This window comes from Priapulus caudatus, unplaced genomic scaffold (genome assembly GCF_000485595.1).
Source record: "Priapulus caudatus unplaced genomic scaffold, Priapulus_caudatus-5.0.1 Scaffold260, whole genome shotgun sequence".
Lineage (NCBI taxonomy): Eukaryota > Metazoa > Priapulida > Priapulimorpha > Priapulimorphida > Priapulidae > Priapulus > Priapulus caudatus.
In genome coordinates, this window is record NW_014577321.1 from 159347 (window position 1) to 172185 (window position 12839).

At 48.1% G+C, this 12839-nt stretch overlaps 1 protein-coding gene across 5 annotated transcripts in view; it reads left to right on the forward strand.

Moving 5' to 3' along the window:
- The window catches only part of LOC106808222 (conserved oligomeric Golgi complex subunit 1-like), a 35455-nt gene extending 23103 nt beyond the window's left edge, over positions 1 to 12352 (forward strand). For all 5 annotated transcript variants that reach the window (XM_014810846.1, XM_014810842.1, XM_014810841.1 and 2 more), the window contains exons 13-22: positions 462 to 554; positions 847 to 991; positions 1591 to 1779; positions 2053 to 2130; positions 2337 to 2413; positions 3841 to 4033; positions 4748 to 4879; positions 5416 to 5622; positions 6577 to 6704; positions 12203 to 12352. In XM_014810846.1, the coding sequence (XP_014666332.1) occupies positions 462 to 554; positions 847 to 991; positions 1591 to 1779; positions 2053 to 2130; positions 2337 to 2413; positions 3841 to 4033; positions 4748 to 4879; positions 5416 to 5622; positions 6577 to 6699 (1237 nt within the window). In that variant the 3' untranslated portion in view covers positions 6700 to 6704; positions 12203 to 12352. The remainder of the gene's footprint in view (positions 1 to 461; positions 555 to 846; positions 992 to 1590; positions 1780 to 2052; positions 2131 to 2336; positions 2414 to 3840; positions 4034 to 4747; positions 4880 to 5415; positions 5623 to 6576; positions 6705 to 12202) is intronic.
- The last annotated feature ends 487 nt before the right edge of the window (positions 12353 to 12839 follow it).

The window sequence follows — 12839 nt, forward strand, 5'->3', positions numbered from 1 at the left end:
GCAGGTGAGAGCCGAGGGAACGGTGTGGGCGTGGAAGGAGGAATGCCGTGGGGCATGGAAGGAAGAACGGCATGGGGCGTGGAAGGAGGAATGCCGTGGGGCATGGAAGGAAGAACGGCATGGGGCGTGGAAGGAGGAACGGCATGGGGCGTGGAAGGAGGAATGCCGTGGGGAGGGTATGTACAGTACAACACGTGCAGCAGCAGACATTCATGCATACCTGCACTCAGGCACGTTCTCATACATTGATGCACACACTCATGCATTCACAAGCACTTGTACACTCAAACACACACACACGTACTCACACACGCACACAGACAGACACAGACACACACAGACATACACACGCATGCATGCGCACCCATAGGTGTGAATTTTACCTTGTGATTTACATTGCTGGATCTTTCTTTGTATGTGAGTGTTTCCTTATGTACAAGTATACATTGTGCATGCTTCAGGCTGCTGGACCACATTAATGAAGAGCTAGAACGCGGAGGGCAAGAATTAAGTCTCACAGAATCAAGATGTGGCAGCTACCGCAAAATCAGCAGGTACGCAACTGTAGAAGTTTTTATCAATCAACATACATAAATTCACATACACACGCACACGCACACATGCACCCACACGTACATGCGAAAAACACAAACACGCACGCACTCACACACGCATCTACACACACGCACTCACACACATTTATTTATTTATTTATTTAATAATATCATATGTTTAGTAGTTATTTATGCATATTTATACATGAACATTCAAGAAAGGTTTACATAGTGTTTAGCAGATGTTTGCGTTTTCGTGGTGTGAGCTTTTTCTTGCAATCTTGTAACGCAGCCTGCTTCTTCTGGGACGTTTCTGCACGGGACTCGCTGAGTTAAGCCCTAGCTTGCAGCAGTGTCTGACCAAAGCAGGACCGCGCACTGGCCACGAGGGATCACCACTGTTACGGATCTTATCGACGAGTAAACTTCAGTCTAAGGTAACACGGTCACGATATTTCAGACTACCGGGTAAACTGGCATTTCCTGACTCCTTATACTGATCGTCATTTTGAAGCAGCTTATTTAATTCACAATTATAGATATATAGATTATAGATACAGACACAATGGTAGTGACAGGGCTGGTTTATGGACGTTGTAATATTCCATAAGATTTATAAGATGCACCTGCATATCTTCTATCACCCCAACCCCACCCAATCTCAACCCCTCCACACCACCCAACCTCAACCCCTCTACCCCACCCAATCTCAACTGCCACCCAAGCCCACCTCCCCACCGCTCGACCATCTTCAGACCACCCTGCTTCATCCCACCCCGCTATCTCATTGGCCTTGCCCTGTCCCACCTACCCCATCGCACTACATTGCCTCACCCCACCCAGTCCTACCCCTGCCCTACCCCACTCCCCAGCTGCCACAATCACTGCACTCCTACCCCATCCCTTCCCAATTCCTACTGCACTCCACCCCAATCTACCTCACTCCACTGCACACTTGCCATTTTGTTTGACATCTCCATCCAGTCCTTGTGTCATCGCTCGTCTCTTCACGTAGCGTTTGTTCTCGCTCTCACAGAGCAAGGATGAGGAGGAGCAGCAGCAGCAGGAGGAGGAGGTATGGCAGCACAGCAGGGCAGCACTGACCGACACATGGCTGCGAGCGTGCCGGCTGTGGGCCGACCACACGGCCGCCGCCCTCGTCGCTACGTTGCGCTCGAGCCTGCTGGACGCGCGTGGCGCCCCCGCACTGCTGCGCCAGACGCCGGTAAGTCCGCCGCCGCGTGATGCGTCGAGAAACGAACCCTTGTCGGAAAGTGCGAGGAACGGCCACCAGATGTCGCCTGACCATTTATTGCGCATTGTGACAATTCACATGGGTGCGTTCACCATGTCTGGTGAAAAAATACAAGAGTGCGCAAAGTGTTTATATAGACTTCAAAACTAGCGCCCTCTGGCTATATGTCTTCAGGACTATTTTCTCGGATTGTTCGAGATTGATGGAGCCGAGGTGTGTTAGCCGAAGTGGCTTCCTTTGCAGGTTTGGGAGAATATCGAGATCCAAGAGGAGGCAGAAGAAGGCGAGACTGTCAGCTCGATCATCAGAGTGCCCGCTCAGGTGAATTCCAGCGAGGAGTTTCGTAGTTTTGGTCTCGTTAAAGTATTGCTGAGGCTTGTTAACGAATAGTATCACTAAGTATAGTATACCATTAATCATTACATTTGTGATGCGATATAACTCATAGAAGGCTCAGAGTTAACTGTTTGAAAAGTTGTGGAAGTTTAGATTACGAAATGTCATAGGCATTAGTGTTTGTGTTTCAGGCTTCTTGGTATATCCATACACTTCTGAGCGATCTCTGCATGCAAATCAATCAAGTGGGTGGTCATGCGTTCAATAGGTAAACTATTTCCTTCAACAGTTACATCATACTTAACCTAGTGGTAGTTTCTTTTTTGTCTGCAACTCAAACTGTGGTCGTGGGGATTAGCTCCCTCACCCATGACTACAATGGAACTGCAAATAAGTATAAAGTTTGTATTGTAATTAATATGCTCTACGTTACATAACTTGGCTAACCAGGTTTGGGTAGTGAACGATGAACTTAGGAACCATTAGTTAAAGGAATAATAGGTCCATTGATTATGCAATGTTGACGAATGCTAGAGTAACTGGCACCTTGTGTAGTTAATAAGTACATTACCTTATAGCCAAACGCGTATTAGTTTGTCCAATATCACTGCTGGTTACATTACAAGCAAGACTTGAAATCGGTTGTTGATATTCATTTACGTGTTGTAAACGTCATCCAGGAGTCGAGCGATAAGTCGCCGATGACGTAAACATTTGTGCGGCCCGTATGTTTTGGACGCCAGATGAAATGGAGGTGTCAGCTGTGTAACCACGGTCACGGACTAAACATGGAAATGGAGTAAAACACACGTACTAATCACGGACACACATGGACAGCCCTGACAAAAAGTTCCTTATCACGAGTGTTCGTGTTTACGAAATCACTGATGATAGCATTGCGTACGGCCGAGCATGCGTGCGAAAATGTCCGGTGCACTATAAATCTGTATCACACCCGCTTCGCCGGCAGCGGTTTGAAAGTGAAACTGTAAACTGTAAACATTTCTTGGACTACGGATTTCAATTAGACATTTCTTAGTAACCAGCAGTGATATTGGACAAACTAATACGCGTTTGGCTATAAGGTAATGTACTTATTAACTACACAAGGTGCCAGTTACTCTAGCATTCGTCAACATTGCATAATCAATGGACATATTATTCCTTTAAATGGCAGTGGCAATAATGATAGAAATTTAATACCAACGAGAATCACAACAAAAAACAATGTGATGCTATAAGTGTAAAACGTTTCACATTCTGCCTTTCGATAGCAGATGCATATTTTATAGTTTACAGTGATGCCCGGTGCGATACTTTAAAGGAAAAGGATCTGGTATTCACACATGTTGCAAGCCACGTACAAAAAACATTCATCCCTCTGTGTGCTGGCAATTTTGCTGTGACTAAGCTTACTATTAAAACAGCCCGTGCAAGGATCATTAATCATCTGTGGGCAAGGTTCTTGGTCAAACTGATTGCCTGCACTTACATATATCAGATCTTATCCCGTTTTTAATAACTTTGCGTGACACAAATTGAAAAAGCAACGAGAATGAAAACTAGTCGGACACTACTTAATGAAGTGTAATCATTTTGCCATCCCCTGGCAATTGAGAGCTGATGCATATTTTATAGTTCACGACAAGGCTCCCTGTGCAATAAAATGCCTCGTTAATATCGCGCCCCCTACAGGTCAGTCCTGCAGGAGGTCGTGCGGAAGACAGCAGATGGCGTGATTGCTGCGTACGAGCGTCTACGCGACGTCCGGGGTGGCGCATCCAAGGGTGATGCCGCAGCGACTCGTCTCTCCCAGACGCGTGCGCTGCAGCTGCTGTTTGACATCCGCTTCGTTAGTAGCATCCTTGTCGGCCGTGATGACTCCGAGGTTAGCGGCATCTCGTGTTGTTTCTCATATTACATTTAATATTGTCTCCTATTGCATTTAATATTTGTGTCTCATATTTTATTTAATATTGTTGTCTCATAGTGCATATCATATTGTGTCTCTTATTGCATTTAATATTGTTTCTCTTATTGTATTTAATATTGCACTTCATATTGTATCTCATATTTTGCCTCATTTTGTGTCTCATGTCTAATTTGGAGGTCTCACTGGTGAATGTTGTTTTTTGTAATTACATGAATTTAACGTAACATTTACGATCGTGCGTCGTGGACCAGATGAGTAGATGTGAATCGACGTCAATATGATTTAACATAACGTTGAAAGCCTAAACCTTTGAGTGTGTGTGTGTGTATTTTGAACGATTTTTTTTCTTTTGATTTTATTTATTTACTTGCGTATGTGAGTTGCTGTCATCACGTGGCTTATTCTGTTTCTGTTAACTGTCCATGAGTACACCATGCACATAGGCGTTGCATGTCAATATTTATACATGCAGATTGTTGTATGATTTAGTGCACTGCTCTACTCCATGTTAAATTCAGTGCAAAAATTCACACACGACTCGTGTGCCTGGTGTCACGTTAACTGTAGAGAGCAGTGCTCTAGATCTACTGCGTGCAACAATTTGTACACACAAATCATAGCATACAGCACGTATGTGTATAAAGATGTGCTTTACTCATCGTGTTGCAGGTTGGAAAGGCTCTCTCAGAGAGAGTGGAGAGGCTCACTGACGAGGTGGAAAGTCACATCGACCCATTTGACCTTGACGTCTTTGCTCCGCACATCCGAAATAACCTGTCGAGACACGTCCAGCGTTGCCAGGTTAGACGGCGGTTGCTAATGACAACCACTATTGCCGTTGACGATTGTCAACAGAAGTACGGATGCAGCTTCGAGGCTCTTCTGGCTGCATGATTCGATAAACTGTTGGCGGTTAAAAATTATCAACCTCACAAGTGTACTTATTGTGCACTAATTCATAATTCCCTGACCCCACAATAAGGAAAAATAAAATGTTGGTTATTCGTATTTGATGAGAAGGTATCAATCAACATTCGTTGGTATTTTTAAGAGGAGCATGGCCACTGACCACCCTCCAGTGCATGGTTTGTAAGCTTGTAATAATGTTGATAAAGTTGAATGCCACCCCCTTCCCAGTCAATATACGAAATTATCTCAGCTCACGCATCTCATTGCATTGATTTATTTTTGCAATCGTTTATCTTTTTCTCTATTTAGTTTCTCTACATTTTTTCTATTATTATAATAACGATTGATTATTGCATTACTTGATTACGTATATTATTGTATATAATTATGTACCTCTGTGTGATTGCGTTGTTGACGTCTCGTGGTAGGTGATGCTGGGTGCGGTGACGGGGCTGGATAGACTCGGTCTCTACGCTTCGACGCGCGCTCTGTCGAGCGGCGGTCAGGAGCAGCACAACGTGCTCCTGCTGAGCGCGTCGGCCGGCGTTCGCTTCCCGCTGCTCCCCGTCAGCTCTCAGCACCCGCCGCCTCTCATCGACTACCTCACGCCGCAGTCTCCGCTCGCAAAGTCGCAGGCAAGTCGGGTCATCGTGGGGCGACCGTCGTCAGAATCGAGATATTTTGTTAAAAGTTTACAGAGTTAACTAATTGTTTGACTAATAAGCCATATATCGGAAAGTCCCCGCCTCCATATTGAGATCAGATAAGAGTGGTGATAAGTTGCCTATATATAACATAGTTACGATAGTACTAGTCTAGGTTTTTGATCTATGATTCTCTTCACTAACATCGTACTTCAATTTACAGGTGCGTTTCTGTTTACAGAAACATTTACAAATATGATTGTGGTCATTTGGGATATTTTGCAATGTTTGTGATAATGCAAAAACTAAAAACGCAATAGTGTTTACATTAATCATGTACTTTCCGTAGCGCGCCGCGGCCATTTTATCCTTTTTCTATGACCTAAATAACACAGCTGGACTTTCCGATATCACTTATTTAGAAAGTTTTGCACAGCGGGGTAGTAGCATTAATCTATATGGTCTATATTTGTGTTTCTCAATCTCGGGTTCGTGACCCCTGTGGATCATAGGCCCCACCACCGAATATGTTGTCTAATCACATTTGTCTCACGATGCGACAGCGTATCCCACCACACAGCCTTGTCTCACCATGGGACAGCGTGTCTCACCACACAACCTTGTCTCACCCTGCGACAGCGTGTCTCACCACACAACATTGTCTCACCCTGCGACAGCATGTCTTACCACACAACCTTGTCTCACCCTGCGAGCAGTAGTGTCCGACACAGACAGCCTGACTCGCCCGTGCGACAGCGTATCTCACGCCCACACAGCTCTGTCTCACCCTGCGACAGCGTGTCTCACCACACAACCTTGTCTCACCCTGCGACAGTGTGTCTCACCACACAACCTTGTCTCACCCTGCGACAGCGTGTCTCACCACACAGCCTTGTCTCACGCTGCGACAGCATGTCTCACTGCGCAGTTGTTGTTGTGTTGCAGAGCGTACCCTCGATGGTAGACTCAGTTGATGACGCGAGCAGCACAGACTCACAGTCGATCCATCGGTCCGCGACGTCATTCTTCGAGGCTATGAGCACGAGCTGGTTCGGTGGTGGCCGGTAGCTGAGGTAAGGACCTTCTCTCCTCTCTATTACCCGCTTCCCCATTACCCGTTCGGCTCTCTCTCTCTCTCCATCTCTCTCTCTCTCTCTCTCTTTCTCTCTCTCTCTTTCTCTCCCTCTCTATCTCTCGCTTACTCTCCCTCTTTCTGCTCTCCCTCTCTCTGCTCTCTCTCTCCCTTTCTCTCTCTGTTTCTTTCTCTCTCTCTCTCTCTCTCTCTCTCTCTCTCTCTCTCTCTCTCTCTCTCTCTCTCTCTCTCTCTCTCTCTCTCGCACTGTCTCTCCCCCACTCCCTCTTCCCCTTATCTCTCCTTCTTCTCTCTCGCTTCCTCTCCCCTGTCTCTTTCTCACTTGGTGAACTGCTGCGTATAGACCGTGATACTGCAGTGTGATTAGACTATAATTAGCACAGTTGTCTCCACCTCATCATAATTGAACCGACCCATAATTTTGTCTTTGATGAGTGGCTTCGTTAATCTATCTTATTCACGCCCCACGTTGACCAGCCACGCGTGACTAGGTGTGCACAGTATTTACTCGCTAACATGCAGTGCTGATGATGAGTGCTGCTGCGTCTATAAACGCATCGCTGCTGTTCCAGGGCTCGCTAATTCTGCTATTACTCGCCAGGAATCCCCGGCAGTGGTCGCAGGGGGGTGAACGAGCACGCTGTATGCTGCTGCCACCTGGTGGTAAACCGGTGTGCTATGCGTGGTCGGGTATGGTCGTTCGTGGGGCGACTTGATGTGTGGGATTGGGATTCAGTTTAATTCTATTCCATAGATTCGTTGCGTGATCTAACGTCTCTGCGTGCATTGTTGCCACAGTAAAAGCTTTATGTTTGAAATTCAAGAAACTATAGAGTATATAGGGTCTAGGTCACTACTAACCAAGGCAATTAAGTCCGCAGTAGCTCTCATGGTGTGGTTGTCTTACACACATTCACCACACAGTCTCACTGAAGCAATGTCACAATTTCTTGTAATATCAGCGGTATGGATTGTTAAACACAGTTGCCGCTTGAAGTATTATTACAGTATCTAATCAGCCTTCATGGTATTAAATGCAGTAATTTAGGGTAATGGTAGTAGCTGCCAGTAAGCTCGGGTAGTGGTAGCTGTAAGTGAGCCAGGGTAATTGTAGGCTGGCAGTAAGGTAGGGTAATGATAGTTAGTAGTAATATGAGCAAGGGTAGCGCAAGCTGATAGTAAGCTAGTGTATTGTTAGCTGACAGTAAGCTAAGGTATCCATTGGTAGCTGACAGTAAGCTAGGGCATTGTTAGCAGATAGTAACCTATTGTATTATTAGCAGATAGTAAGCTAAGGTATTGGTAGCCGGCAGTAAACTAAGGTATTGGTAGCCGGCAGTAAGCTAGGACAACGGTGTCTGGCAGTAAACTAGGACAGTTTTAGCTGCCAGTGTTCCTCTGTACTAGTAACTAGCAGCATACGTTAGCGATGCACCGTGTGTCGGCGATAATACTAGTGTTATATAGATGTGCTGAGTAAGGGCCGCGCGTCTGCTATATACTCCCCCGTCAGATCTGCCGTAAGCTGATTACGGCCACGCGCGCGCTTACAACACGAGAAGCGTCTGGCGGGCGGCGGCATCGTCCGCCACGCTCGCCCGTGCCGCCGCCGCCGCTGCTGCCGTAGCCGCCATGTTTTCTAATAGGTCCTACTCGAAGTAATGGATTTCGCCGGCAGAAGAAGTGCGTTTTTCCGGCGTTAAATTCGCGAGATTATGCGCTGCTGCCGACGCTGCGCTGCGATGAATTTTTCATGCGCCGTTTCTCCTGAATTCGATTCCTGGCGCCTGCCGCCGCGACGTATTGTTATCGTCGTCGTCGTCATCGCTGCTGCTGCTGTTGCTGGTGTTGTTGCTGTTGCTGGTGTTAATCCTGTTGTTGTTGTTGCTGCTGCGGCTGGTGGTGGTGGTGGTGGTGCTGCTGCTGCTGCTGCTGCTATTGCTGCTGCCGCCGCCGCCGCCGCTGCTTCTGCTGTTGCTGGTGATGTTGTTGTTGCTACTGCTGCTGCTGGTTGTAGTGGTAGGAGTGGGTGCTGCCACTGCTGCGACTGCTACAGCCGCAGCCACCGCCACCGTTATTTCTTCTGCTGCTGTTGTTAGTAGGCGACTACTCGGCTATATGTAATTGTCTTCCAACCTTGATCAGATGCCTAATTGTGGGCGAATAGCAACGCGTGGGAAAAGGCACGTCGTCTGCACGAGTTCGAAATGGCCGTGTAAATAAGTTTAGACTCCCCGTTGCCTAATAGAGACGACGTGCGCCGTCTGCGTGTGTATACGTTATGCTCACGATCATCTCCGTAATATGATTATTGTTTCACGCCTTAAAGCTGCGCGATCACGACCCTCCAAGTTGCATTACTCTACGTACCTTAAAGATGCACGGTCGCGTTACTTATAACTATGCACGTCTCTCGTTCCTTGAGAACGAATTTCCACGTGTCTTAAAGCTGCACGGCCGCGTTACATAACCCTACATGTCTTGCGTTTCTCGAGGGTGAATGCCTGTGCGCTTTAAAGCTGCACGGTCGCGACGTCGCGTGCTTTCCTCCCGTATATAAAAATGGAAATTGCTGTTACATTGCCATGCTTGCGTCGGTCGCAGGCGGTCGCGGAAGTTTTCGTAATGCGTCGCCATTCGTGCGACGACAAAGGGCTCGCGCGTGTCTCCGCGGCGCCGCACAAAGGCCCCATTCCAACGTCCTTCTCCGAGTCTGCATGAAAAGGCCATTCTGACGTGCGCCCCCCTCCCCTTTCCTCCCGGGCCAGCACAAAGGGTCAATCTTGCGGGTGGGCGTGCGTGCGTGCGTGCGCACGTGTGCGTGCGCACGTGTGCGTGCGGGGTCGTTGTCGCCAGCTCGGTTCGACGCAGCGATTCTGGATTCGCGCATTGCTCTCTGTATAGGAATTCAAGGGCAGCGCGACAGGCAGAGCGTGAGTGCAGGCCACGCTGGGGGCGTGTGGTCCCCGTAGCATGCATGTAGCTTTCTTAGACTAGTTGGAAGCTCGGACTACTAGACTACTTCTATTTCTGCTACTTCCTCTACTAATATGTAGCGTCGGCTAACCGGTGACCGGCTTCGGCTATGTCGTGTGGAGTTATATTAGGCATTAGTGGTGGGGTTGCCGGCGGTCCCGGACCCCCGGTTCTAGGCGCCGGTTGAACTGCGTGCGCAGCATGGTATATTTTACCCCTTCTTTCGCTCATATCCCATTTGTTCCCTCACCTCCTCCCCCTCTCCTTTCCTTTCTCCCATCTTGTGATTACTTGCATGACCGATGCAAGTACGCCCACGTCTACTAATGGTGATGGTGATAAAACTGCAATAGCATCGTCCAGTGTGCGCGATTTCTCTTTCTCTCTCCTCCTCTCTACGCTCTCATCTCTCCTGGTGAGTGCTGACTGTTGGGCGCGCGCGGCCGACTGTGGCGTGCGTGTGTGTATGTGTGTCTTTCTTTATCTCCGTAATCTCTTTACTCTCTTCTCTCTCTCTCATCTCTCTCGTCTATCTCTCTTCTCTCTCTCTCTCTCTCTTTCTCTCTCCCTCTCTCTCGCTCCCTGGCGCGCGCTCTCGCTCTCCTCTCTCTCTCTTCCTCTGTATCAACAATCTCTCTCTCCCCTCTCTCTGTATCTTCTTCCTCTCTCTCTCTCTGCTCTCTTCTCTCTGTCTCTCTCTTCTCTCCTGCCTCTTCTTCCTCTCGTCTCTCTCCTCTCCTCTCTCAGTAGTGTCTCCCTCTCTCTCTCCTCCGTCATCGCCTCTGGATTCTGCGAGTATTGCGACGTAACAATAAGCTGCGCGAAGGACGCATTGAGCATCAAGGCAAGCGATCGACGATGTTGCGATTGTTCATGCTAGTCCCTCACGACGAACGAAGATCAGCGATAATTCACAGCGCTGCACCAACGAACGCATCGAGCAGGCTCCTATTGCGCGTAGGAAGTTCCGTTGCCATTGCAGGTTCCTGCCTACACACGCGCTGCACACACACACACACACGCACCGCGGCCGCCGCACACGGCGCACACACCACCACGGCAGTCGGTGAAGGCTCTCGTTCTCACTCTCAGGTCAGCTCTACCCCCTGTTGTCCCTCTATGTATCGTTCCCTCTTACTTATTACCTCCCTCGTTCTCCCCCTATCTGTCTCGCCCTCTTCTCCCGCCTTTCTTTCATTTCCGTCCGCTTCCCCTAATCGCGCACGACGAGAGAGTGGTTCGTCCGATTATATAGCCACTGAATTACGAGTGGTTAGCGCTGCGATATGTAGGTATCGCGTCGTGCCTCGCACGTGCTGAGCGTTAGTGCGTGCCCCCCCCCTCGCTTCACTCACTCTCTCTCTCGATCTTCTGCTCAATTCCTCTCTCTCTCTCTCTCTCTCGTCTCTCTCTCCCTCCTCTTTCTTCTCGCTCTCTCTTTCGATCTCTCGCTATCTATCTAGCTCTCTCTCTCTCTCTCTCTCTCATCTCTCTGTCATCGTCTCTACTCGTCTCTCTTGCTCTCTCGCTCTCCGCTCTCTCTCTTACTCTCTTCGCTCTCTCGCCTCTCTTCTCTCCTCGCTGCATTCTCTTCTCTCTCTCGTTCTCTCTCTGCTCTGCTCTCTCTCTCTTCTCTCTCTCTTCTAATCTCCTCTCTCTCTCTCTCTCTCTCTCTCTCTCTCTCTCTCTCTCTCTTCTCTTCTCTTCCGCTTCTCTCGCACTCTCAGATCTCTCTCTCTCTATTTATTCCCTCTCCCTCCCCTCTCTTTCTCTTTCTGATCATCTCTCCCCCCTCTCTCTCTTATCCCCCTCTCTTTTTTTCATCCCTCTCTCTCGCTATCGTATCACGGCAACAGACGATTGGTCACGCATAGACGGTGTTGAGCGATAGCAGGTAATGTTTGCCAGGACACGCGTAGACACATACGCGTGCAAGCGCCGGGCCAGCGGGCAGGCAGGCAAGCGACCACAGCACCCGGCCCGCCCGCTCAAGATTTTGTGGGAACTGCTTTCGCAGCGAATTACTACGCCCCCCTAATACCATGCATTCAAAAATCATATTTTTCATTGCAAACCGGGGAAGTACTTATTATTTATATTAACTATACAAATAATTATTATATATACTATCGTTCTGCAATTGACAAAATATGGATTATATATATATATATATATATATATCAGGGGTTAATAATGACAAATATATGCGTCGTCCATGTTATAAATAAAAAATTCGCGCGGCTCGCATCACGTAGCTATTTATGCTTGCGTGACCAAAAAAAAAAAATATTTTGACGTTCTTTGGTTAGTGTGTTCGGTCCCTACTGCACGCCCAAGACAACCCCGGGGAGTCGAGCCAGCGCGAGCGGCGGTCGATGCCTTGTCGAAGTTCTAGTTGATGCTGGCGTAATTCGGGCGTTGTTCTGCGAGCCTTTGACACTCAGCGTGTGTGCTGCTGTTCAGGGCCGGCGTGACTGACTGTCTGGTTTCGAACGTTTCCAGATCTCGGCGACAGTGTCTGTCCTGTCACCACGTTGACCAGAGGAGCCAGAGGAAGACAAAGAGGGGGAGAAAGAGGAGGAATCGCAAGGGAGTTGACCATTTGCTGCGATGGTGGTTTTAGGGGAGATCAGCCCAGCCGACACTGCGGTTGCAGCGTGGAACGCAACAAGACACGAACTACGGTGGGAGATGTCATGCGGCAGGACGTGGGATATGGACATGGAATGGCATGTCACATCGCATGAAATAGGGCAGGGTATGAAAAGGCACAGCACAGCGTGGAATTATGCCATACAGGCTATCACTACCGTAGCGTATGTTGCCAGGAATGCTACACGTTGCCCAACCTATGCTTAAATAGGGCCCGTATTGTAGGTGGAGATATAAAATCTGTGTAAAAAATGCTATTAAATTGGTTAAATCTATGATAATGAAGAAGGTGTGCGGAATAGGAATATTTATACATAGATGGGACACGACTCTGTGTTGGTAATATATGCTGCACTGCACTCACTGGAAGATGTGCGTGGCGGGTTTACGAAAAATATCATGCTAACCGAAAAAGCCTGGGAACAAGTGTTCGTCAAAGTAATTGTATGTAACTGACTTACTGTTGAGGTTGAAATCCCAGAAGAAG